Genomic DNA, 27,955 nt, shown 5'->3' with positions numbered 1-27,955 from the left:
CGGATGCGGACAGCACATTCCGGCCCTTTTGAGAATGAATGGGTCCGCACCTGTTCCGCCAAATTGCGTAACAGATGCGGACGTGTGAATGGACCCTTATTGTGAGCCAAAACCAGTAGTGAAGCCAACACAGGGATAACGTATAATGAAAACATTTCCTCCTGTTCTGTGTTTCTAACCCGCACCTGGTTTTGGCTCCAAATAACTGATGGAAAACACTAACCAAATAACTGAAGTGTGAACTCAGCCTTAGGCCTCATGCACACAAAGGTGTTCTGCCCGTTCCGTGCAATTTGCGGTCCCCAAGGCATGAGCAACATCTGTGCGGTTTTCACAGACGGATGCAGACCCATTCATCCTGAATGGGTCCGTGATCCATCCGCACTGCCAAAAAATAGAACACCCCATAGTGCTTCTGTGCCTTCGTTCTGCAACGCACCTTCTGGATTGCAGACTCATTGAAGTGAATAGGTTTGCGGGCTGCAATACAGGACTGGCCGGCACACGTTCGTGTGCATGAGCCCTTAAAAGCGATTTCTCGTAACATTATATCCTAATGTTTCCTCAGGTTAAATGCAGCTGCTCTTTCAGTTTCAAATCAATTTCTTTTCCATTAATGAGAACCTCTCGCCTCTCCTGACACGTCTGTTTTAGTAAATAATCGAATCCACGTGAAATGACAATTGTGGAGCATCTATTCTTAAGACTCGTGATGCGCCATTCCTTTATTGTTCAGACATTTAGGAATATACTGTGTATAATGTTACCAGTTGGGGCGGGGTGGGGGTCCCTGCGCAATCTGCCACTGGCAGCACTGATTAGACCAGGCATGGCCAACCTGTGGCTCTCCAGCTGTTGTAAAACTACAATTCCCACCATGCCTTGCTGTAGGCTGATAGCTGTTAGCAGTCTGGGTATGCTGGGAGTTGTAGTTTTGCAACATCTGGAGAGCCTCAGGTTGGCCATCCCTGGATTAGACAGTGTCCGACTGTGCAGAGACCCCCCCCCTCAATCAATAGAACACCCAGCTTTTACATATATTCATAAACTTGTAGTAGGAATAATAGAGGAATGGCACAACAGAGAGTCCTAAGAATGAATGCTCCAGATCTGTCATTTCACGTGGATAAAATGATTTACTAAAACTGACATGTCTCTAAGAAAAATATAATTACGGGACTATGTTTAGGTTCCCCTGGGTGGGCAGAACAAGTAGTTCTTGGTGAATCAAGATGACATTGCGCCTGTGTAAAGGGAATGGATTATCTTTGGGTTTCGAGACTTTTGGGCTTGTAGACTGGAATATTATTTTCTGCAAGTGAAGGAACTCCTTTAATGATATCAGCCGCCTTCTCTGCCAGCATAATCGTAGGGGCATTTAAATTGCCACTTACGATACTCGGCATGATGGATGCATCGACAACCCTCAGATTTTCCACCCCTATGACCTCTGTGTCAGGATTAACCACAGCTGTGGTGTCAGTCGGCTGTCCCATTTTACAGGTGCAGGAAGGGTGGTAAGCGGTGTCCGACTTCTGCCTGATAAAGGCGTCAATTTCTTTGTCTGTCTGAACGCTAGGACCCGGTAAGACCTCAGGTCCCCGGAATTCATCAAAAGCTTTTTGGGCAAAAATCTCCCTGGACAACTTCACGCACTGACGGAAATCTGCTACGTCCTTTTCTGTCAAGATATAAAATCCCATCATTACTCCATCATTAGAGAAATTGCAGAGAAATACAAAAGCCGATCCCCGAGGGTTCAGCTTAAAGGGTTTCTGTCATGAGAAATAACGGTATGTAGCTGACTGATATTAGCGATGTGCTGAGGTCAGCAGTACATAACAGTGCGCTTTATAACTCCCTGCCTGCCGCCGATCTCTTAAAATAAAGACTTTTATAATATGCTAATGAGGCTCTAGGTGCTATTAGGACGTTGCTTCAGCACCTAGAGGCTCGGTCTACGCACCCTTTGGCACGCCCAGGTCTAGTTGATTGATTTTAGAGTTCTACTCATCGTCCCGTAAATCCCGCGCCTGCGCCGTCTCGTTTAGTGTTCGGCGCAGGTGCAGTGAGTGAAGGACGCGCTCCTGCTGCCGGCTTGCTTCCTTCGGCGCAGGCGCAGTGAGGAAGCCAGCAGCAGGAGCGCGTCCTTCATTCACTGCACCTGCGCCAAATACTAAACGGGACATCACAGGATAGACTTTTTCCAGGGTGCGGGTGCCCACAGAGAGGGCTCTGAGTGCCGCCTCTGGCACCCGTGCCATAGGTTCGCCATCACTGCTCTAGGGGCTGAAGCAATGCCTTAATAGCACCTAGAGCAGAGATGCTCAACCTGTGGCCCTCCAGCTATTGAAAAACTACAACTCCCAGCATGCCTGGACAGCTATCAGCCTACAGCAGGGCATGGTGGGAGTTGTAGTTTTACAACAGCTGGAGAGCCGCAGGTTGAGCATCCCTGACCTAGAGGCTCATTAGCATATTTTAAAAGTCTTCATTTTACGAGAACGGCGGCAGGCAGGGATTTATAAAGCGCACTGTTATGTACTGCACATCGCTAATATCAGTCAGCTACATACCGTTATTTCTCCTGACAGAAACCCTTTAATTTCAATGGAGGCTTCCATCAAGTCCAAAACAACAACAACCCTTTTAAACCTCTTCAAATCTGATAAATGATAAAATCTTTGATAGTTACTCACCTGTTGAAAGGTAATTTGGGTTGATGAATGGATGGACACTGGGATCAGCGCTCCGAAGTGTTAACCACCCAGTGCTCGTTCCTCTCATGGTTCCAACGTGAACCTGTCAAACAATATGCAGAACACAAACGAGAACTTGGTCACAATGGGTTAAATCACATTTATTGCCCCCACCCTCACCCTCACCCAACGTCTTCGGGTACAGATTTCCTGCTTAACAATCTTCCCCATTACCATATGTATGATGCTAACATTTGGGTATATTGGGATACAGCTGGGAATGTGACAGCTGCAGGTATTTAGAGACATTTTATAGACAGTTACTTTAAATAACGATTCTCTTCTTGCCATCCAATTACCTATGAACAATCAAGTTGTCAGAGTCATCTCTCTATGTAATGGCATGTTATAGAATGCAGATCCTGACTCATCTGTCATTAATTATAATTCCACATCTCATAAATACTAACAACCACCTCAAGTGGAAAACACACTGTAATCACATTCCAGATCTGCAGTCATCTCTTTAAAGAGCACCCATCACCTCAAACGCAGTGCAATCTGCGGGCAGCGTGTTATAGAGCAGGAGGAGCTGAGCAGATAAATGTATAGTTTTGTGGGAAAAGATTCAGAAAAACGTATAATTATAATTTATACATTTATATGCTTTTTCTGACGTTAGTTGTACACAGAGGAGGTGTTATCAGTGATAGCATTCCCTGTGTAAGTGTGTATACAGAGATATCTATCAGTCACTGACAGTTGTACACAGGGAGGTGTTATCAATGATTGATAGCATTCTCTGTGTAAGGGCTCGTTCACACGACCGTGTGAAGCCCGTGCTGTGGACCGTGGCCCAGCCACATGGGGATCGTGGACCCATTCACTTGAATGGGTCTGCGATCCCTCCGTTCTGCAAAAAGATAGAGCATGTTCTATCTTTTTGCAGTGCGGAGGCACGGAACGGAACACCAGAAAGCACTCTGTAGTGTTCCGTTCCGTGCTTCCGTTCTGCATCTCCAGATTTGCGGACCCGTTGAAGTGAATGGGTCCGTATCCGTGATGCGGAATGCACACAGAGCGGTGCCAGTGTATTGCGGATTCGCAAATGCGGTCCACAATACGGCAACGGGCAGCACACGTTCGTGTGAACGAGCCCTAAGTGTGTATACAGAGATAGCTGTCAGTCACTGATAGCTGTATATGGGGGAGGTGTTATCAGTGATTGATAGCATTATCTGTGTAAGTGTGTATACAGAGATGGCTGTCAGTCACTGATAGCTGTATATGGGGGAGGTGTTATCAGTGATTGATAGCATTCCCTGTGTAAGTGTGTATACAGAGATAGCTGTCAGTCACTGATAGCTGTATATGGGGGAGGTGTTATCAGTGATTGATAGCATTCCCTGTGTAAGTGTGTATACAGAGATAGCTGTCAGTCACTGATGGTTGTATATGGGGGAGGTGTTATCAGTGATAGCATTCTCTGGGTAAGTGTGTAATCTGGATAGTGGCAGTCACTGATAGCTGTACACGGGGGAGGTGCCATTATTCGTCCCCATGCCGAAATATCACCCAGTGTGATACAGGCGTTAGGCTACTTTCACACTTGCGTTATATGATATGGAAATCCGTATGCAAACGGACAAATGCATTGAAATACCGGATCTGTCTAACCGGTGTCATCCGGAAAAACGGATCCAATATTAATTTTTTTCAAACTTTTAAAGGTCTGCGCATGCGCAGACTCAGAAATCGGATCCGGTTTTCCGGAATACTTGGTAATGGATCCGATTTTAAGGCATTCCGGCAAGTGTTCCAGAATTTTGGCCGGAAAAAATACTGCAGCATGCTGCGGTATTTTCTCCGGCCAAATACTGTAAGAGCGACTGAACTGATGCATCCTGAACAGATTGCTTTCCATTCAGAATGCATTAGGATAAAACTGAAGCGTTTTTTTCTGGTATTGAGCCCCTGTGACGGAACTCAATACCGGAAAACTTTAATGCTAGTGTGAAAGTACCGTTAGTGTGTATACAGAGATGGCTGTCAGTCACTGATAGCACCTCCTCCCTGTACCGATAGCTCTTAGACAAAGCAAAGATATAAATGCATAAATTACAAGTTTTACTGAATATTTTCCCATAAAACTATATGTCACTCTGCTCGGCTCCTCCTGCTCTGTAACATGACGCCTGCAGACTGCACTGCATTTTGTTGTGACATGACTTCATTACAAGGTTAACTTAAACATTACAATAGGCTCTTCCTTACGGGTACAACGTTACGGCGCGGTTGCGACAGGGCCACTCTGCACTTGAGCGTTTTAGTCGCCGGTCTTAGTAAGCCCCTGCGCTGGATTACCGGTGTAGAGGTGACAGCCGATTGTAAATGTAAGACCTCTTCCTTGCTGTCTTACATTTAGACCATGATAATGAATGAGACGAGTCTGCCGACCCCTCCACTTCCCCACCATGCCCCCTTTTTTAGACCTGGCGTGAGTGGGGAAGAAGTCGCTGATTCTGCCGTAACATGGCGTGCAACAGACTCTGCCCCAGATATACGCCACAAAAGTGCTGTATAGCTGTTCATAAATGACCTCCACGTAGCAACATTACTCTAGTCCTCCATCAGCTACCGTACATCCGGTGATGATGTGCCGTCATACATCACTGCTGCAGCCATCCATAGTTGGAGACCAGAGAAGTGTTTCCACAGGACTGCTACGGCTGGAGACCGTGTTTTTTAACTTACCTGAACTTCTGTATTTTGCCTTTGAATTCAAACTGAATGACAAACTGAAATGCGGACTTCCAAAACCCACCCCACAGGTCCCATCAACTTTACTGTATTCTGATGCGAGTTTTCCCTCCACAAATACGATGGAATATACGCAATTTCCATACTGTGTAGATATACCCTTTAAAGGGTTATTGTTTTTCCCCAAAAACTTACACTCAACTTCCCGACCCTGTCCTTGCACAGCTGCTGCTCTGATTTTCCCCATGGCTGCAGCCATGACTTGCCCATGCACCACACGTGACTGCTGCAGCCAGTTGCTGGCCTCAGCGGTCACTGCTGCTCTCAGGAGAACAAAACTCAGTAGGGAGGAAGGAGTGCTGGTGCTGGAATGGAGGGGAGCTCGGGATGGTAAGTATAATTTTTTTTTTTATTATTATTCGAATACCTTCCCTGCCTGACTTCAGATAGAGTTGTGACAGAGATCTTCTATGAGACCTGGAGGTAGATCTTAGTGGGCGCTTATGCTAATGATCCGACGCTGGGAGACACTCGTCAGGAGGAGGATCTGGGTTTTGCTGTCCCCTGTGAGCGCTAAGTGCAGTTCTTCCTGACCAGACACATTTGCAGGTTTTTTTTAGCACGTGCATCTTTGAAAGCCATAACTCAACCCCCCCCCCCCCCCCCCTTTCGTTTGGTTATGTAAGTATTTTTGCACCTTTCTTGGTGGTATATGGGGCTTTGTTTTTGGGTCATTTTTATTTAAAGGGGTTGTCTAGGATTTTTTAATTGATGGCCTATCCTCAGGACAGACCATCACGGAGAACGTATCACTGCTGATCGGTGAAGGACAGCACACTGCGCATGCACAGCGTGTTCTCCACTCACTGCTATGGGAGTTCCGAGCAAAAAAATAAAAAATATGTTCCTGCATTCTCTATGGGGAGCCCACCTGTCAATGATGCACATCTAGTGTGCAGCTGCCATCTCTGAAAGGATGCTCAGGAACATCCTTGCAGAGATAAGTGCAAACCGCCAAGACGTTTATAGTCAAGAGGCGGTCCGCTAAGAACAGTAACTGTTGTTGGAGTCGTTCCCTCATCACTGTAGATTTTACAATAATTGAATAAACCCTCATGACAGAGCCCATCCCTGGCTTCAGAAGGAGGACACTTTCCCTTTAACTTTTTTCAACAGCTTTCTGGATAAATGCCTGGAATCTACTGAACTCATTTGTGAAATTTGAGTCTGAAATCTCAGAAACACCCTTTCAATACCAACTGACAAACAATGGGGTAAATCTCAGCTTTTGAAGCAAATTTTAAATAAAGTGAAATAAAAAGGTTTTTTTTTTTAGCAATTAGTGTTCAACACACACCTTGAACTCCCTTGAAAATATCTATCTAACACACTTAACCAGGTTTTCCAAGATTTTAATACTGATGACTAGTGTTGAGCGAACTTGTGTTTTAAGTTCGGCGTCTAAAGTTCGGGTTCGGGTTATCGAAGTATCCCGTCATGGATTCCGCTACCATGGACCATAACGGAGTTTAGAATCCACAACGGGATACTTCGATAACCTGAACTCGAACTTTAGACGCCGAACTTAAAACACAAGTTCGCTCATCACTACTGATGACCTATCCTAAGGATAGGTCATCAGTATCTGATCGGTGGGGGTCCGGCACCCGGGATCTTCAGCCGATCAGCTGTTTGAGAAGGCAGCGGCGCTCGCAGTACTGCCACGGCCTTCTCTCTGCTTTTCCTAAGCCAGTGATGACACGTTCATCACTATGTACGGCGCTGTGCTTGGTAACCTCCGAGAAGGCCGCTGTGCCCACAGGAACCTTCTCAAACAGCTGATCGGCAGAGGTTCCCGGGTGTTGGACCCCCCCCTCCTGATCAGATACTGATGACTTACTGGTGAACAAGCCCTTAAAAGTTTTTTTTTGAGATTTTAACGCTGATAACCTAACCTGTGGATAGGCCATCAGTGTTAAAATCGCGGTAAACCCTTTTAAGGGCTTGTGCACAAAGTGGGTTTTAAACACAGAATCCGCTTCTCATTTTTCTCAATAGGAAATCATACTGTCGTGGATCACTTCAGCGCAGATTTTAAAACCCACGTCAAGAATGGACATTGAATGGGGCTAATTCTACTTGCAGATCAGTAGCGTGCAAAATGCAGAACTGCAGCAGAAATCTGAGGGATAGCCTCAGATTTCTGCCACAGATTCCGTGGTGAATATACCCTTAAAGAGTTACAATTTCATTTAATAGAGAATGGTGTAAATATAAAAAATTTTAATCACTTCATGGCCACTAGGGGTCTCACTTCCACCTATTTTACAGTCCACTGCCTGTTGTCAGGCAAGATCCATCCCTAGGAACAGAGACACAGAAGACGGCATGTCAGAGCTAGCTGACATCCCGAGCCTGATAAACTGCTTTTACACGGCTTCTGAAGATTATAGAAGCGTCTTGTGTGTCTGTAAGAAGAGGGAGATCACACTAATCTGTTCTGTGAGTTCCAGAGCTCAAAACAAACATAGTGGAAAGTAAGGGAAAGGACGACACAACAGTAAAGTGCTGGCAGATTTCACAGAAGGGATACGCCCCTGCTTCTGAGTGAAATGTATCTAGCTGGAACAGGGAATAATATAGCAGAAAGAGACGTTAGGTAAGCACAAAAAAAGACCTGTTCCTCCGCAGTTATGATTGTACAAAGAAGCACAGCCATTACGCAACTTTTATTTTTTTAAACTGAGGTAGGTTTTAAAATTTTGTCTGTCAAAAGAGAATAGTACATAGGATTAGGTTAGGACTGGTGATGAGCAGACAGAAAACCTGAAGTACCGTATTTTTCGCCCTATAAGACGCACCGGCCCATAAGACGCACCTAGGTTTTTGAGGAGGAAAATAAGAAAAAAAAATTTTTTTAACCTTGTGCTTTTGGTGGGCTTTGAACTAATAGTAGACTGTGAATGACACTATTATGGGGGTCTGTGGGTGGCACTGTTATGGGGGTCTGTGGGTGGCACTGTTACGGGGGTCTGTGGGTGGCACTGTTACGGGGGTCTGTAGATGGCATTGTTATGGGGGTCTGTGGCTGACACTGTTATTGGGGCGTCTGTGGATGGCACTGTTATGGGGGCATCTGTGGATGACAGATAAATAGCATCTTATGCCATTTGACATCCACAGATCCCCCCCATAACAGTGAAGAAAATTGGGTCAGGAGCAGCACAGCAGACGGCTTGTAAAGGGCGATCTAGTGGTCTTGCAATAGCTGGGCAAGGGGTCACAGATCCAACGTGATCCAAAGGTATATAGAAAAGGTAGGAGGCCACAGCAGCATATCCACGAAATCCTCTTTATTCAAACGAGCGCCTCACGACAAGGCATAAAATTAACAGCGACGTTTCGGCTATGACTAGCCTTTATCAAGCATGTATAACAATTAAAATCACTGCATATAAATACCCATATTAGATACGCCCACAATACTGCTCAACCAGTGAAATCCAGAGACTGCAGGTAACACCCACCCATCGCTAGATGTCATCCAAATTACTCACATAGATCAGCTGACTAGAATCCCATATTCACCTGTGGGGAATTGTGTCATCCATTTCTCCCCACAGGTGATGGCGTTACGTCGTCCATAATGCGCATGTTGTTTATCTCCATCGCGTCATCAAACCGCATCAACTGTAGAGCGCCGTTAAGCGCGTGATGTGCACGTCAGAGGGCAGCTCTCCACTCCGCCTATTCGCATTGATGAGCGTCATCAAACGGCGGCCCGCTCGCGTCATCGGAAGCGGCCAGTTATGCATCATCAATGCGGGCGGCTGGAAAGACGTCATCAAGCGGCGCCATGCTTACGGACCAAAGTCGCGTCGCATAGCGATGCGAAAAACAGACATGCGCACAAACGATCAACGAAACAACAGCTGGGCAAAACCCACACGTCAAAACAAATACTGTATGGAGTGACAAACACAGTGACACATAACCCCATACATTCTGACAAATAATACAGTAAATAGGGTCCACATTGTGAATGCAAAGGTCAGGAGTGAGTGGCATGTGGGCCCAATGGTTATGGGGCCCCCATGCCAACCAGGCCGTCCCTTAAAGAAAACAAATAGGTGGGTGTATTGGGCAATCAATTATATGGTAATGCAGTAAAAAATATACAACATTAAAATACAAGACAATACAACACAAGAGAGATCAACGTATGCCTGCCACATTGAATTCTAAATTCAACCCAAAGGGTTGTAAAGACTTCAATGTGTAGATCCACTTGAGCTCCTTCTTCCTTAATATTGCGTCCTTATCTCCTCCTCTCCGCAAAGGTCCCACACTATCTATAACTCGAAAACGAAGTTGGTTGACCGAATGCCCTGCATCTACAAAGTGCTTTGCGACAGGTTTATCCATGTTTTTGTTACGTATGGTACTCTTATGCTTATTAATACGCTCCCTAACCTCCATGGTAGTCTCACCCACGTAGGTGAGGCTGCAGGGACACTGGATGGCATATATCACATCACGTGACCTACACGTATAATAACCATTGATTTTATATTTCTTGCCACTATATGGATGGAAAAAATGGTCCCCCTTGAGAACATTCCCACAATTGCAGCATGATAGACATGGATACGTCCCATTTTTGCGGGGAGCAAGTAATTTTTGTTTCACTGTCACATCGCATATATCTGTTTTGACCAGCCTATCACGTAGGCTAGGATTCCGCCTGTATGCCATCATCGGTTGGGAATTGAATTATTTTATCTCTGGCAACCCCCGCTGGAGTATATGCCATTCCTTTCTAAGGACGTGGGCAATATCACCACTATCCCGACCGAAGATGGACACAAACGGAATCCTAGCCTCGGATGGAGTTCTCACTGTTTTCTGTAGTGCAGTGCGTCTGTCAACCAACTTCGCCTTCTTTTTAGTCCTATCAAGTAAAGATTTTGGATAACCCCGTTATCCAAAATCTTTACTTGATAGGACTAAAAAGAAGGCGAAGTTGGTTGACAGACGCACTGCACTACAGAAAACAGTGAGAACTCCATCCGAGGCTAGGATTCCGTTTGTGTCCATCTTCGGTCGGGATAGTGGTGATATTGCCCACGTCCTTAGAAAGGAATGGCATATACTCCAGCGGGGGTTGCCAGAGATAAAATAATTCAATTCCCAACCGATGATGGCATACAGGCGGAATCCTAGCCTACGTGATAGGCTGGTCAAAACAGATATATGCGATGTGACAGTGAAACAAAAATTACTTGCTCCCCGCAAAAATGGGACGTATCCATGTCTATCATGCTGCAATTGTGGGAATGTTCTCAAGGGGGACCATTTTTTCCATCCATATAGTGGCAAGAAATATAAAATCAATGGTTATTATACGTGTAGGTCACGTGATGTGATATATGCCATCCAGTGTCCCTGCAGCCTCACCTACGTGGGTGAGACTACCATGGAGGTTAGGGAGCGTATTAATAAGCATAAGAGTACCATACGTAACAAAAACATGGATAAACCTGTCGCAAAGCACTTTGTAGATGCAGGGCATTCGGTCAACCAACTTCGTTTTCGAGTTATAGATAGTGTGGGACCTTTGCGGAGAGGAGGAGATAAGGACGCAATATTAAGGAAGAAGGAGCTCAAGTGGATCTACACATTGAAGTCTTTACAACCCTTTGGGTTGAATTTAGAATTCAATGTGGCAGGCATACGTTGATCTCTCTTGTGTTGTATTGTCTTGTATTTTAATGTTGTATATTTTTTACTGCATTACCATATAATTGATTGCCCAATACACCCACCTATTTGTTTTCTTTAAGGGACGGCCTGGTTGGCATGGGGGCCCCATAACCATTGGGCCCACATGCCACTCACTCCTGACCTTTGCATTCACAATGTGGACCCTATTTACTGTATTATTTGTCAGAATGTATGGGGTTATGTGTCACTGTGTTTGTCACTCCATACAGTATTTGTTTTGACGTGTGGGTTTTGCCCAGCTGTTGTTTCGTTGATCGTTTGTGCGCATGTCTGTTTTTCGCATCGCTATGCGACGCGACTTTGGTCCGTAAGCATGGCGCCGCTTGATGACGTCTTTCCAGCCGCCCGTATTGATGATGCATAGCTGGCCGCTTCCGATGACGCGAGCGGGCCGCCGTTTGATGACGCTCATCAATGCGAATAGGCGGAGCGGAGAGCTGCCCTCTGGCGTACACATCACGCGCTCAACGGCGCTCTGCAGTTGACGCGGTTTGATGACGCGATGGAGATAAACAACATGCGCATTATGGACGACGTAACGCCATCACCTGTAAGGAGAAATGGATGACACAATTCCCCACAGGTGAATATGGGATTCTAGTCAGCTGATCTATGTGAGTAATTTGGATGACATCTAGCGATGGGTGGGTGTTACCTGCAGTCTCTGGATTTCACTGGTTGAGCAGTATTGTGGGCGTATCTAATATGGGTATTTATATGCAGTGATTTTAATTGTTATACATGCTTGATAAAGGCTAGTCATAGCCGAAACGTCGCTGTTAATTTTATGCCTTGTCGTGAGGCGCTCGTTTGAATAAAGAGGATTTCGTGGATATGCTGCTGTGGCCTCCTACCTTTTCCCCCCCCATAACAGTGTCAGCCACTGTGAATGACCCCCAATACAGGGGGTGTGGGCTGGCATCTACACTAGTTTTTAAATGGCAGCGGGGGCCCAATGCAGTTATTGCACCGGGCCCCGCTCACTGTACTAATGGTATCTACTGTAACTGCAGGCAGGCAATGGTTAACTATAGATATGTTCGATCCAGCACTGAGCAGCCTGTACTTACGATTATAGCAGGCTGGAGGCTGGGTGGGCACTGGCAGCGTAACTTCCTACGCCATGTGCCTGCGCCGCCTGCTTCATTATAAAGTGGGCGGAGCAGGTACGTGATGTAGGAAGTTACGCTGCCAGTGCCCGCCCAGCCTCCAGCCTGCTATAATCGTAAGTACAGGCTGCTCAGTGCTGGATCGAACATATCTATAGTTAACCATTGCCTGCCTGCAGTTACAGTAGATACCATTAGTACAGTGAGCGGGGCCCGGTGCAATAGAATACAGTGACTGCATCGGGCCCCGCTGCCATTACAAAACTAAAAGCCGGCCCCCAAATACAAATACACACACCGGCCACGCAGTGCAGCTTGCGGTCAGCGGTGTATCAGTGTAAAAATGGCAGCCTTCGCCCCATAAGACGCACTGCCATTTTCCTCCCACTTTTGGGCGGGGAAAAGTGCGTCTTATAGGGCGAAAAATACGGTAACTGCTGTGCAGGTACCACCTTCCTTCTAAAACCCCTACTTCTGGCGCCATACTATTAGTATGGTAGGGAAAAGTTGATCTAATCATTGCTTAGCACACAGCACTTGTTCCCAGATGCTAATCTAGGGGACCAGAACTGGAGGCATCAGATATGAATTATGATGTTGAATAAAACACACTGTCATAGTGTTACCTAAGGAAATGTAATGAAATGTTTTGTCCAGCATATACAGTACCAATAGATGAAATTATAATGTGTGAGATTTAATGTCCACCCATAAGAACAAGCCATGTTGTGTCCGCCTCACCTGATAGGCCTCTCTGTCTGGACTCACTCTTCCATGATCTATGACCTGTGAAGGAAGAAAGTGGAACTGGATGTCCGGGTGCTCAATGCCAGGGGAACTTCGGATGAATCCACCAGACTCTAGGTGTGCCGTAGCCCCATAACCTGGTGACCAGTGAACATAAAGAGAAATTAAGTTCTTCTAAATATTACGTTTTTAAAGCCAAAAACGTATAGCTTTTTATACGTTTTATTTTCTCTGTACAGGATTATGGGGTGGCCATCTTGCTTGAGTTGTTAATAACAGCATCTAAAGATATGCTTTACAGCAGCCACATGGTCCATAGACACAATGGCCAGGAGGGGACCTCAATGACTTCTATGGGAGAGTTTTCTAGGCGTCCTCTGTGACCTGTGCAGATTAGGAGGGAGTAGACAAGCTGTGATATCAGCTATTGCAAATGGTATCTACTGTATTTTTCAGACTATAAGGCCTCATGCACACGACCGGTGTGTGCATCCGTGTCCGTTGTTCCGTTTTCCGTGATTTTCTGCGGACCCATTGACTTTCAATGGGTCCGTTGAAAACTCGGAAAATGCACTGTTTGTCATCCGCGTCCGTGATCCGTGTTTCCTGTCAGTCCAAAAAAAATGACCTGTCCTATTTTTTTGACGGTCCGTGGTCCGTGTCAGTAGGCTACTTTAGCACAGACGGATCCGAAGATCCGTCTGCATAAAAGCTTTTTCAGAGCTGAGTTTTCCCATCGTGAAAACTCAGATCCGACAGTATATTCTAACACAGAGGCGTTCCCATAGTGATGGGGACGCTTCAAGTAAGAATATACTAAGAACTATGTACATGACTGCCCCCTGCTGCCTGGCAGCATCCGATCTCTTACAGGGGGCTGTGATCCGCACAATTAACCCCTCAGGTGCCGTCATATTTTTTTGACGGACAGGAAACACGGATCATGGAGGCGGATGACAAACGGTGCATTTTCTGAGTTTTCAACTGACCCATTGAAAGTCAATGGGTCTGCAGAAAATCACGGAAAACGGAACAACGGAACAACGGACACGGATGCACACAACGGTCGTGTGCATGAGGCCTTATAGTCAGAACGCTAATGACTACTTCCAGTCTAAAAAATACAGCATCTGTCCATCCATCTCATTATTATCTATCTACCCATCTCTCTCACATCCATCTCTCTATCTATTCTGTCTGTATCTATTTAGGTGTTATTATTCATTGTAATCTTGCTTGTGATGATCATGAGATGACTGCTGAAACAGAAATGCCAGCCTATAAATAGGTTAGTGGCCTTATATTCACTAGTAAACGGCCCCGCTGTCCTTGTTGTTGTGCCCAGTAGTTCCTATGAAGAAAAATACTTTCTACCAGCTACTTCACTGTCCATACAGCGTACACTGCATATACTACATACTTACCCGTAAACTTCAACATCCATTCTATGCCGATCTTAAGCATCCTGAGTGGCTTCTGTGCTCTGTACAGGGTAACGGGCTTGGTGCACATCTGCTGGATATAAACCTCGAGGTGATCCTGGAGATTCTGTCCCACTCCTACAGTGATAACAAGTATTAAGCACCATCAAAGGTAATTTTGGTAGCTCCACCAATGGCTTATTATGCGCCTCAATCTGGTTCCTGCACAGATAGCTACTATATGTATGGTAAGATAGGCTGTCCTGCCCTACACCTCCATAAATACACATGCTTGGATATGCTCAATGTGCGTTGTTTTCTTAGGAGAAGGGATAAATGGCTGCCACTGTGGTGATTATCTCCTGTAAGAATGTATGTGCTGGTCTGTGTAAAGCTGACCACCTTTATGGGAACCATAACAATGGCCATCACCTACAGTAGCAAGAAAAAGTATGTGAACCCTTTGGAATGATATGGATTTCTGCACAAATTGATCATAAAATGTGATCTGATCTTCATCTAAGTCACAACAATAGACAATCACCGTCTGCTTAAACTAATAACACACAAAGAATTAAATGTTACCATGTTTTTATTGAACACACCATGTAAACATTCACAGTGCAGGTGGAAAAAGTATGTGAACCCTTGGATTTAATAACTGATTGAACCTCCTTTGGCAGCAATAACTTCAACCAAATGTTTCCTGTAGTTGCAGATCAGACGTGCACAACGGTCAGGAGTAATTCTTGACCATTACTCTTTACAGAACTGTTTCAGTTCAGCAATATTCTTGGGATGTCTGGTGTGAATCGCTTTCTTGAGGTCATGCCACAGCATCTCAATCGGGTTGAGGTCAGGACTCTGACTGGGCCACTCCAGGAGGCGTATTTTCTTCTGTTTAAGCCAATCTGTTGTTGATTTACTTCTATGCTTTGGGTCGTTGTCCTGTTGCAACACCCATCTTCTGTTGAGCTTCAGCTGGTGGACAGATGGCCTTAAGTTCTCCTGCAAAATGTCTTGATAAACTTGGGAATTCCTTTTTCCTTCGATGATAGCAATCCGTCCAGGCCCTGACACAGCAAAACAGCCCCAAGCCATGATGCCCCCACCACCATACTTCACAGTTGGGATGAGGTTTTGATGTTGGTGTGCTGTGCCTCTTTTTCTCCACACATAGTGTTGTCTGTTTCTTCCAAGCAACTCAATTTTGGTTTCATTTGTCCACATAATATTTTGCCAGTACTGCTGTGGAACATCCAGGTGCTCTTGTGCAAACTGTAAACGTGCAGCAATTTTTATTTTATTTTTTGGACAGCAGTGGCTTCCTCTGTGGTATCCTCCCATGAAATCCATTCTTGTTTAGTGTTTTACGTATCGTAGATTCGTTAACAGGGATGTTAGCATATGCCAGAGACTTTTGTAAGTCTTTAGCTGACACTCTAGGATTCTTCTTCACCTCATTGAGCAGTCTGCGCTGTGCTCTTGCAGTCATCTTTACAGGACGGCCACTCCTAGGGAGAGTAGCAGCAGTGCTGGACTTTCTCCATTTATAGACAATTTGTCTTACCGTGGACTGGTGAACAGCAAGGCTTTTGGAGATACTTTTATAACCCTTTCCAGCTTTATGCAAGTCAACAATTCTTAATCTTAGGTCTTCTGAGAGTTATTTTGTGCGAAAAGCAAACCCAGAACTGGTGTGTGTTTTTTATAGGGCAGGGCAGATGTAACCAACAGCTCCAATCTCATCTCATCTCATTGATTGGACTCCAGTTGGCTGACACCTCACTCCAATTAGCTCTTGGTGATGTCATTAGTCTAGGGGTTCACATACTTTTTCCACCTGCACTGTGAATGTTTACCAGGTGTGTTCAATAAAAACATGGTAACATTTAATTCTTTGTGTGTTATTAGTTTAAGCAGACTGTGATTGTCTATTGTTGTGACTTAGATGAAGATCAGATCACATTTTATGACCAATTTGTGCAGAAATCCAATCCAATCCAATCCAAATATCATTCCAAAGGGTTCACATACTTTTTCTTGTAACTGTATTTGTCATCTAGAGACGATCAAACCCTGGAAAATACTTTGGGGTAGGCTGGTCACATACCCTACAGGGAAATTTCCTAGTGGGCCGATACACAGGAAGCCATCTGAGCTGTCCTCATGGCTGCTATCAGGGTACATACAAAACCTGATGCATTAATGCTAGGAGAATCAGGTACCTACTCTGTATGTACCTGGCCGTTGGCCGCAGGTGCCTTCCTAAATTCAACTGTATTGCCATCCTCAGGAAGGTTATATAGTTGAATACTGCAGCAGGGGTGGTATTTTATGCTGAACTGTCGTACTTGGTTCTGCTGGAGTGGTATTTTATGCTGCACTGGTGTACCTGGTTCTGCTGGAGTGGAATTTTATGCTGCACTGGTATTTTATGCTGCACTGGTGTACTTGGTTCTGCTGGAGTGGTATTTTATGTCGCACTGGTGTACTTGGTTCTGCTGGAGTGGTATTTTATGTTGCACTGGTATTTTATGCTGCACTGGTGTACTTGGTTCTGCTGGAGTGGTATTTTATGTCGCACTGGTGTGCTTGGTTCTGCTGGAGTGGTATTTTATGTTGCACTGGTATTTTATGCTGCACTGGTGTACTTGGTTCTGCTGGAGTGGTATTTTATGTTGCACTGGTGTACTTGGTTCTGCTGGAGTGGTATTTTATGTCGCACTGGTGTACTTGGTTCTGCTGGAGTGGTATTTTATGTTGCACTGGTATTTTATGCTGCACTGGTGTACTTGGTTCTGCTGGAGTGGTATTTTATGTCGCACTGGTGTACTTGGTTCTGCTGGAGTGGTATTTTATGTCGCACTGGTGTACTTGGTTCTGCTGGAGTGGTATTTTATGTTGCACTGGTATTTTATGCTGCACTGGTGTACCTGGTTCTGCTGGAGTGGAATTTTATGTTGCACTGGTGTACTTGGTTCTGCTAGAGCGGTATTTTATGCTGCACTGGTGTACTTAGTTCTGCTGGAGTGATATTTTATGTTGCACTGGTGTACTTGGTTCTGCTTGGGTGGTATTTTGGGCTGCACTGTGGTATTTGGTTTTCCTGGGGTGTATTTGGAGCTATACTACAGTACTGTTAGCCTCACCTACTTCTGCTGTCTCTGGCTACTTGTTTTGCCCCACCTACAACATGGGGCCACTTCTAGTTTTTTTTTCCAGGGCCACTTTAAGTTCCCGGTCCACCCCTGAAAAAACTGTATAGGAGAATTGTTCGGGCCATTTATTTGCCAGCAGAATTAGCTTTAGCAGGTTAGATTAATGTAGTGCATATACTGTACACAGCCATTTAAAGTATACAATAATAATACTGACACTAAGTCTGAAGACATAAACTGTACCTGGCAGGTGAGCGATCACAGGGATTCCTAATTTTGTGAGGTCTGTGGCATTTCCAATTCCAGACAGCATGAGAAGTTGGGGGGAGTTTATAGCCCCACCACTTAGGATCACTTCTTTGCTGGCAAATGCCTGGAACGTGACAGTTTCAGGGGTCAAAATTCAGGACCAATTAATAAATCATATGCATCAGATTAAAAAATAAATAAAATAAAACAACAGAAAAGCAGTTTGACGTTCTGGTTGCCTCTGGTTTGTTGATATAATATTAAGGAATTTGGTATACTGGTTTCAAAGAGACCCCAAAGTAGTGCAGTGTAAGCAGGTGCTGGGGATTCAGATTTACCAGACTGATTTGAAATTGCAACTAGAAGTTCGATTAGGCAGCTTCGCCGAAGTTCGCCAAGAAATTTGATTAGTTTCAAATTAATTTGTCACAAATTACTTTAAATCTCGTGTTCCCAGCCCAATCTGCCTAATCATATTCTTCCCACTAGGTGGCTAAATCTCAGTGTGAGGGCTTGAAAGTTATACTGTAAGGAGACTGCAGGGAGAGCGTAGTAGACTGCTGAACTACAGACTCTGCTACAATTTATCGCCTTGTACATAACTGTGCAGTATACCAATAATAGTAGTGGCCCCATGACAGAGTGGGGAGGGTGGCAGCAGCAGCAGTGACAGTAATAGTGACAACATTGGCCCCATGACAGCGGGGAGGGTGGCAGCAGCAGCAGTGGAAGTAACACTGACAATAGGGGCCTCATGATAGAAAGGGGAGGGTGGCAGCAGCAGCACCAGCAGTAACAATGACAACAGTGGCCCCAAGAAAGAGTGAGGAGAGTGGCAGCAGCAGCAGTAACAATGACAACAGTGGCCCCAAGACAGAGTGGAAAAAAAGAGACAATGCAGCAGCACTCTGAAAATCAGAAAATACAACAATGCTTACAAAAATTATGGTGCTAATACTACGCTTATTTATAAAAGCGAGATGCTTGGACAATGCATTTTGTACAAAACCATCTAAGCCCGTCTGCCGAACGTCAAGGCGATCTCTGTTAGACGGGTCCTAACACTAAATACTACCTGTTATGCGCCATAATGACCGCCATAAAATTCAGGGAGTGTTGGACCCACATGCATGTTGGATCCACTCTGCCTTTTTCCATTTTTTGTGCCAAAATGGCCTCAATTATAAGGGATGCAGGTACCAACATGGGCTCAGCATGCATGTTGGTACCTGCATCCCTTATAATAAAGGCCATTTTGGCACAAAAAATGGAAAAAGGCAGAGTGGATCCAACATGCATGTGGGTCCAACACTCCCTGAATTTTATGGCGGTCATTATGGCGCATAACAGGTAGTATTTAGTGTTAGGACCCGTCTAACAGAGATCGCCTTGACGTTCGGCAGACGGGCTTAGATGGTTTTGTACAAAATGCATTGTCCAAGCATCTCGCTTTTATAAATAAGCGTAGTATTAGCACCATAATTTTTGTAAGCATTGTTGTACTTTGTCTGATTTGCAGAGTGCTGCTGCATTGTCTCTTTTTTTCCTCTAGGTCTTTGCCATGGCAGCGTGCACCTGCGCACTGGGAGGTGCTGACTAACCCCCTTTTTTTCCCAAGACAGAGTGGGGAGCGTGGCGGCAGCAGCAGTAGCATACAGCACAAGATGGTGGTAGATCAGGGTAGCAGAACCCAAAAACAGCAGTGTGATAGCAAGGACCAGTGGCATGCATATCCTTGTAAAAATGTAACATGAACATATCAGTAGGCCAAGAAGCTCCTTTGCAGGAATAGAAGTAGAGGCTGCAGGCTGGTGGCAGCCACACGGCAGCCACGGCCCATTGTGAAAAATATTGTGGTGTGGCAGCACATTACAGTGTCCTCATTACTGGCAGAATGATCTATTCTGTTGCATCAGTCACCGGTGTCTGGAAATCCTGGTTGATCCAGGCCTGATTCATCTTTATTAAAGGGGTTTTGCCATCTCAGACAATGGGGGCATATCGCTAGGATATGCCCCCATTGTCTGATAGGCACGGATCCCACCTCTGGGATCCGCACCTACAATGAGAACGGAGCGAGGAAATGAACAGAGGGCACACTGCGCATGTGCAGCCGCCCTCCATTCATTTCTATGGGGCTGCCGAAATTAGCTGAGCGCTGGCTCGGCTATTTCTGTCTGCCCCATAGAAATAAATGGGAGCAGGGGCCGCGCGGTGCACTCCCATTCACTTCTATGGGAGCAGCGCTTGGTGGTGTACGGACCCCGGGGTCCTCCAGCCAGAGCTCTCCCGGCTCTGTTCTCATTTAGGTGCGGGTCCCAGAGGTGGGACCCGCACCCATCAGACAATGGGGGCATATCCTAGCGATATGCCCCCATTATATGTGATGGGAATACCCCTTGAAGGTTAGTCTCTCAATATTTTGGGAGGAAAGGAGAGTTTTTTTATGGGGTAACTATGCCCCCTGCAGCTGATACCAACACTACTGGCCAGGCAGGAAAGCATGCAAACTCAGTCAGTTGAGGCCACACTTCAAGTTTGCATGCCCAGTAGTCCAGGGGATCTTGGATCATGGGTGACAGGGTGCACTCCAAATATGCCACCACCTACTGGTTGAGGTTCTGCTGCATGTCCTGCTGAAGAAAACTTCTCATCAGAGACTCCAGAGTTAAGTTGATGCTTAAGGAGCTGATACTGCTCCTGGCCTCCCCCCCTCCCCACACACCATTCATGGCAGTGGAGCATGAGCGCAGAGGGTCCCCCGGTAAGACTTTCCTGAGGATGGGCAATGGTGCTCGTAGACAGCGACCAACCAAGTAGACAGCAGGTCTCTATAGTAGTCAATTTTTGCATCCCTCTCAGGTCTAAAAATGCCCCAACTTTTTGACCAGAAGTTAGCGTCTAACAATGTGGATAGCCAGTGGTCATCCCTCTGCCTAATCCTGACAATACCGCTGTCACTACACAAACAAGAAAGCATACAGCTGGCCATTTGCACAAGGGACTCAGAGGGCTTCCCTGCCTCCATCTCTACTGCATACTGCCATGGTCTGTCTGGGTTATTTGCGTCATCGCCCTCCAGCTCTTCCTGCTCCTCCTGTCACTTGGGCTGATAAACCACCTAGTTATGTATAAAACTCAACTACATGGAAAGGGAGGGACTGTAGTACCAGCAATTTGGCCAGGTGCACATTCAACTTCTGCACCGTTGGATGAGTGCATGCATACTGTTGTCTTTTTGCAATTGCCTCAGTGATCGATTTCTGCCGAAACAAGTGACGAGGAGGAGCATCTGGAGCAATAGACGACATTGAAGTTGATGGGAAGGGACAAAAGCTTCCTTCTGCTGACATTGATGAGCCTCACTGTTTGAGATGGGGTGCAGGCGGGTAAAAGATGCAGCGGTTGCTGTATCAGGCTGTAACACTAAATGAGTGGCCCAGTTTTCCCACGTCACTTTATGGTGATGCTTCATGAGTTGATGGAGGGCCATTGTGCCAACATAAACAACCTGGCCCGCCTCACCTTCTGCCCACACATCCTGCCACTCTAAAATCCCCCAGTGACTTGATTAAAAATTCCCACACTGTCGAATATAGCAGTTTACGGCCACCACTGCATGATGCCTGCCTGCTGCTGCTTTTATGAACCCATGCACTGCTAGTGGGTTCCTCACAGGTAGTCTCCCAAATAGCCGACGGTGTACTCCTCCAGCGTTTGGCCCAGATCTCCCACCCTTGTCCCCTTATAATGAAGATGCTCCCTCTTCACCCGACCCATACTTGCAATTGGCTACATCATCATCTTCATATGTTTGCTCGTCACTTGTGTCACCCTCACCTATCTCCTGTGCACGTCACTGACCTCTCGCAACATGTGCTCCCACTCGAGTGTCATCATAGGTAGTTGCACACCTAAAGGAGTCCGCAGCTGACCTCTCCTCCAAGTCTGGGCTGGCCTGTAACTGCTGACTCTCTTCACAAAGCTCATCGTCGCTGAAAACCGGAGCAGAGCAGTTCCTGGGCTATGCCAACTATGTGTGGTGTCAGAGGAACCCACCGATTCCTGGCTGTGTGTATCTGTTGTCACTTGAGATGATGTTGAAGAGCAAGTCAACCATTCCAGTACAGCTAGCTGGATTGTTGGTCAAAACACAACTTCCTGGCTGTCCTGCTCTACTTCTGGAGGTCTCCGGCTTGTAGATGGGAAAGGGGGTCGGGAGGGGTTGAATTTTTGTTTTTGCAGAATTTTTGTTTTTTAAGAGTACAGTATATCTAAACTGGAAGTATGTAGCATCTGCTGTATGTGAATTACCTTTTACTGTGTCATCTCTGGTGGGGAATAATGGCTCTCACTGAAGAGACTTATTGGTGTACAGATAATTATTTTCAGATAATGCTTTGTAGTAAAAAAAAAAAAGTAAATTAGCTCACATCAGCCAAACCAAAGCTGATCTGTAGATGCCACTCTTTGTAGGTTCTTGCCCTCTCATATGTTCAGAGCCAGGTACTGTTGGCTGAATGAGATGCCTTATATATAGGGATGAGCAAATTGAGCCAGAGTTCTTCACATGTGAGGGGCCGTCCCCACTGCTGAAGAATCTCCTCTCACCAGAATTGGGCGAGGTGTCCAGTCTTGTCAATCAAGCGGCAAGGGGAGACTCTTGAGCAGTAAGGACAGCCCCTTGCAGGTGAAGAAATCTGGTTGAGGAGATAAATCGCATGAATCTATTCGCCTATTCCTACTTATATATCAACTTTGTATTGTGAGGGGCTAGAACCCTAAAACAGCGCTGTCACAGATGGGTCTGTAGTTTGACTGACATGAGCTCCTACTGAGTCCATAGTGTTACTCCAAGCATGGCTCATTCGTGAACCATAGCCCTTCTCTATCTACTAATGAATGACTGACATCCTCTGAGTTTGATAAATTCTGCTCTAGTTCATTTTTCCAAGCCTATGAACATACTAGAGGGTATTACTCAGTGTCTTAAGATTAGGTTGCAAAAATGGCACAAACTGTGCCAAATAAATCAAACTGGCACACGGTGTAACAAATTTGGTGCAACTAGAACATTTCACTACGTTAAGGTAGGAAAGTGACCAAAGCACACTCCATGGTTTTAGCAAATCTGTAACAAAATTGTGGCCCTTTTTGTTTCGTATACCACCCCCAGTGACTAGACTACTTTGTGTTCATCAGAGTGACTACACCACCATCACTTAAAGTTTATTTTCAGTAGTAAATTTACCTTTTTCTTTTGTCCATTTTGGACATACTCCACTCCAGTTGCTTTCATTCCTTTGAAAAGTATTTTAGTGACCAGAGTCTTCTCACGGACAGCCACATTCTTGCGATCCATTGCTGGACGTAGATAGGCACTAGCCGTGCTCCATCTCTGACCTCAATGAGAAGAAAGTCATGAATGTCTACAGATGATGCAGAGCAAGCATTAGTGATGTCTTTGGTGTAATCTCTTACCTCGGTTTATAGTCATATCCATCCATCCCACTCCTTCTTGCTGGTAGCCATTCATGTCCTCAGTGAATGGGTATCCTGCTTCCTGACCAGCTTTGATGAATGCCTGATGAAGGACATGGTTTGTCTTCCCTCTTGAGACATGTAGTGGGCCGCTGCCTCCTCTGTATAGATCAGGACCTAGTTCATGAGTCTGGGCTTTCTTAAAATATGGCAAACAATGGCTATAATCCCAACCAGTGGCACCTTGTGCGTGCCATCGATTGTAGTCCTCTGCATGTCCTCGAACATACACCATTGCATTCAAAGAGGAAGACCCACCCCAAACTCTACCTCTAGGCCAGTACATAATCCTGTCATCCATGTGCCTTTGTGGTACGGTATGATAATACCAGTTGTATTTATCGTCACATAAGTTGTACATCAAGGCGGCTGGCATGTGAATCTTCCATGATAATCTCTTGCAGCCAAAAAGGAGATCCTTTGGTCCTGCTTCCAATACCAGCACAGTCTCATCATGGTTCTCAGACAGCCGGTTGGCCAACACACAACCTGCAGAACCAGCCCCGACTATAATGTAACTAAAGGAGTCCACATTACTCGACTGATGAGTGGAGAACAGACTGATACTTGACAGATGTGATTTAGGCCCAGTCAAGTGTCGTGCCTTATGTAAATCAGGGAAATGGTTTGAACTTCGACTTCTGATAGACAAATGCCGGGAGGTTACTTTAAGGACTTTAAAAATTTGAGCCATTCTCTTGAATTTTAGCTGGAAAATGTTACATGACAGTTATAGGAAATCAACATTTAATATAGTTATTTCTATAGGTCAAAAAAAGACCTGTATGTATCAAGTTCATAAATGTACGCTGCGTGTTAAAGGCAATATCTACCTTCGCAACCAATTTTTTACATTTTCCCAATGGATCTAAAATGAAACATGATGCTACATGGTAATAGGTTCTGTTCAATAATCTAAAATCTGTTTGTGTCTACTGCTCGTATGCAGACTTATGCGTCTCTATAGTAACAGACTACAAACAAGCTCAGCTTGTCGTGATTCTGTAGTCATATCTCCTTCCACCTGACTCCACACATTCGGTAGGAACCAGATGGGAGAGGATAGGAATTAATATACTCCCTGACTGCAATATATCAGAGATCACTAGTTGTAATATGGTACTTTGAGGATATTGTCCATCTAGACCTGTGATGGCTAACCTCCGGCACTCCAGCTGTGGTAAAACTACAACTCCCAAGATGCCCCCTTGCTTGGCTGTTCTCAGAACTCCACAGAAATAAATAGAGTAGGCTGGGGGTCGTAGTTTCACCACAGCTGGAGTACCGGAGGTTAGCAATTACTGATCTAGACTGACTGAGGACCCTGAAAAATCTGATCCGTTGGAGCTCTAAAGGCTTGTTTACATGGCTGTAGTTATAGGCGGTGTCCCCACTATAAGTAATCAAATATTCAATACCATTATGTATTGGTATCAGCACATTCATGCTCGCATACATCTGCTGATTTCATACAGGTTGGCCCACGAAAAAGTAGTAATAGTATGACAAGATGAACGAGCAAGTGGATTTTTTATATATATTTTTTAATTACCCATAAGTCACAAAAGATGCTGAAAGTGGTCCCCGTTAAGGTCTATGCCTTTGGGCACGTTGGCGGATACTGCTGGCAGCTCTTCAGCAGTGATGCTGCAGGAGAAAAAAAATGTCCTGCTTTTTCCAATAAGATGGGGCAACATGCCGCCCCTCATGGATCTCACTGGAATGGGTTTATGAACTGTTTACGGAGGAGCGAACTGTGAGCAAGGGGTTATGGCCACCATGTTTCCCCAGAGTTGGCCACATGCGATTTTTATCTGTGTCTACTAACCATCCCCATCCCCTGGATGAACTCAAGGAAACCATCACAAACACTATCCGCAGCATCACCAAGCAGTATCCGCCAACATCCGACTTGGCTGGATTTTTTTTTACGACTGTCGCGTCGCATGTCCCATTGCAACAACATTTATATACAATAAATGAAATGTTGCAACTTTATTGTTACCATGTAGCCATAGCCTTGGGTGATAGTTGCTTCTAATTGGACGGAATCATAAAGTTATTTATGGCTTGTATCAGACATACAAGAGGCTACGTTTGCCCTACAGGGTATTCATCTACCTTGTAATCCTAAGCCGGCTCTTCCTAGTTCCTCTATTGCGGATCATAACATTTCCCTTACACAAAAATATTTGCATAGTGTTACAATGTCCGCTTTTCTAGTTACAGCACCTTGAGGAGCTTGCCCTATACACCGGATCCCCCGCAGAAAATACAGCACTTAGAAAATATAGGATTTGTTAGATGTTCACAGTCCAATCCAGGAGCCCAATTATTTTATTTGCAGGATGCCATTATTCTAGGCTTCAGGGTTTTGAGAGGAAAATAAATATTTGCAAATGGTAAGCTCCTGTGCACACACTTACCGCACTTATTGCCAAACAAATGTGTTTTGAATGTAAATCTAAGCCTTTAGTACATATTAGACATACCAGGGCTGAATTCGTCATTTGTCTTGTTTAACTGCATGTAAAACCTATATTATGGTGCATAAACAATGCAAAAGTACAATGACAAACACAGCGCTGCTACATCTAAAAACAAATGTAGACAGCTCACTCCAGCTAGGTCTCGGGAAATGATTTGCCGAGTCCCAGCATCTTCAGGGGAAAAAAAAAAATCTAGCAGGTAAGTCGGCACTGTAGGCATAAAATGAAAAAACAAACAAAAAAAAAAAAACACTACAGATAAATGTCAGTAATGTTTACTGTTGAAATTGGGAACATATAAAATATATATCTATTTATGCATCCAAATGCTTGCGCTGGGGCACGTGACTCATGCCTTTTACTGTGGGGCAAAGGATCCCAACATACCACCCCTGCGCATGCGCCACTATTTTAAAGGTTTCCAGCGAATACTGATCATCTGGCAGGTGCTTCACGCGCATGCGCTAACCTCCTGCCCCAAGGCCAGCACTTATCAGAAAATGTACAATGCTATCATCAGACACTTGGACGTTCCAATAGGACACTGGCCCAGATTTACTCATCCTGCAGAGGGCAGAAGTTTAGACCGGATCCATCACAGGGGCTCAGGCTGGATGATAAATCTGGTGCAGGGACAGACCCTATAGCAACTACTTTGAGACGGATTTTTGTGTCAGAATTGCACCACAATCCACCCCTCCTTTCCTATGAAGCCCTGCCTCTTGACAAGAATGTCAGAAAAGTGTAGAAACCCTAAATGCATTATACTGGGTCAGATTTTTAGACAGATTTTTAGCACAGAGACTGTAAATCCAGTCCATTACGTCTAGACGCTATTGGCGTTTGTGTTTTTCAGTATCACTGGAGGGCAACCATTTAGCCAATACCAAGGACGGACTGGGAACTTAAAGTGGCTCTGGAAAATAAATAAAAGTGGCCCTATTTTGTAGTAGGGCCAAGGCCAAGACAAGTCGGCAGGGCCAGGAATACCATATTGCGGCACATTATACCATCGCAACAGAGCCAAAAACCACAGTCCATCACAAAATACATCCCCAAAAACAGCCACTGGCGGCTGTGAGGAGGAATCAGGTGGCCCCCTGGGCATCGGCCCACCGGGAAGTTTCCCTGTAGGGTCTATGGGCAGTCCACCCCTGGCCAATACAGCCTCAGCGCAACCAGACTTCGGGTATCTATTCTGGAAGTGTAGCAATGCGTATTAGGCGCAAACTTGTAATTGGCGACCCCCGTTAATGAACATTGAAAATTTGGGTTCAATATCCACAACTTCAGATTTCTTATAGCAGACGTTATTCCATTACTAACGTCAGATTTATTACCGGACATCCCAGTAATAAATTCATACAGAAATGCACTGCGACCCTACAGTTTTTTGGCCTGGTGTTAACAAACCGAGCACCATTTTACTAGGAGTACTTTGTATTAGGGTTATCAGCATATAGCTTTTCATTTTCTTGTTTTTTTCTTTTCTTCCTGATTTTAGGTTCACTATTATTTTCCTTCCATGTTTTATTACGGTATATAGGTGTCCGCTTTGAACAGAGTACATTACTGGCACATCTTCTATATTCGTAGCGTTTTTTGGGTTTATGCCTAGAGCGCCGACCTGCCTGCTAGATTTCTCTTCTACATCTGTTTTTCTTCGCTGTCACGTTTTACAGACTTTATAATACCTCCTACGTGTTTTACTATTACAATAGACATATTGCTGAAATGTAGGATTACACAACGCACTGCTGTGTGTTACGTGTCAGTATCTGCGCGGTGTGTACAATATTACAGGGGTCATTTCAGGATGAGATATCCCCTTATAAATATTCTTTATAATAGTGCACTATATGGTAGTCACTTACCTTGCGAGGGTTTTCTCAACGCTGGGACACGGCACAGAGTTGACGATCGTGCAAACAGTGAATATTGGGAAAGACTGAAGCTCCCTGCACTTTCTGTGCCAGGATAAATTCTAATACAGTA

The 27,955-nt window shown here is 45.1% G+C and overlaps 1 protein-coding gene across 1 annotated transcript; it reads right to left on the bottom strand.

The window, feature by feature from the left end:
- CHDH (choline dehydrogenase) lies at positions 1-27,942 on the bottom strand. Its single transcript, XM_044301157.1, has 8 exons — positions 27,835-27,942; positions 23,412-24,180; positions 23,182-23,333; positions 17,925-18,054; positions 14,524-14,658; positions 13,094-13,236; positions 2,700-2,802; positions 1-1,681 (listed from the first exon to the last, which is right to left on the bottom strand). The coding sequence occupies exons 2-8, from the start codon at positions 24,163-24,165 to the stop codon at positions 1,263-1,265; spliced, it is 1,836 nt and encodes a 611-aa protein (XP_044157092.1). The 5' UTR covers positions 24,166-24,180; positions 27,835-27,942; the 3' UTR covers positions 1-1,262.
- Positions 27,943-27,955: the final 13 nt, after the last annotated feature.

Source organism: Bufo gargarizans, chromosome 7, assembly GCF_014858855.1.
Source record: "Bufo gargarizans isolate SCDJY-AF-19 chromosome 7, ASM1485885v1, whole genome shotgun sequence".
NCBI classification, from domain to species: domain Eukaryota; kingdom Metazoa; phylum Chordata; class Amphibia; order Anura; family Bufonidae; genus Bufo; species Bufo gargarizans.
Note: the sequence above shows the minus strand (reverse complement) of the source record. Positions and strands in the feature narration are given on the sequence as shown.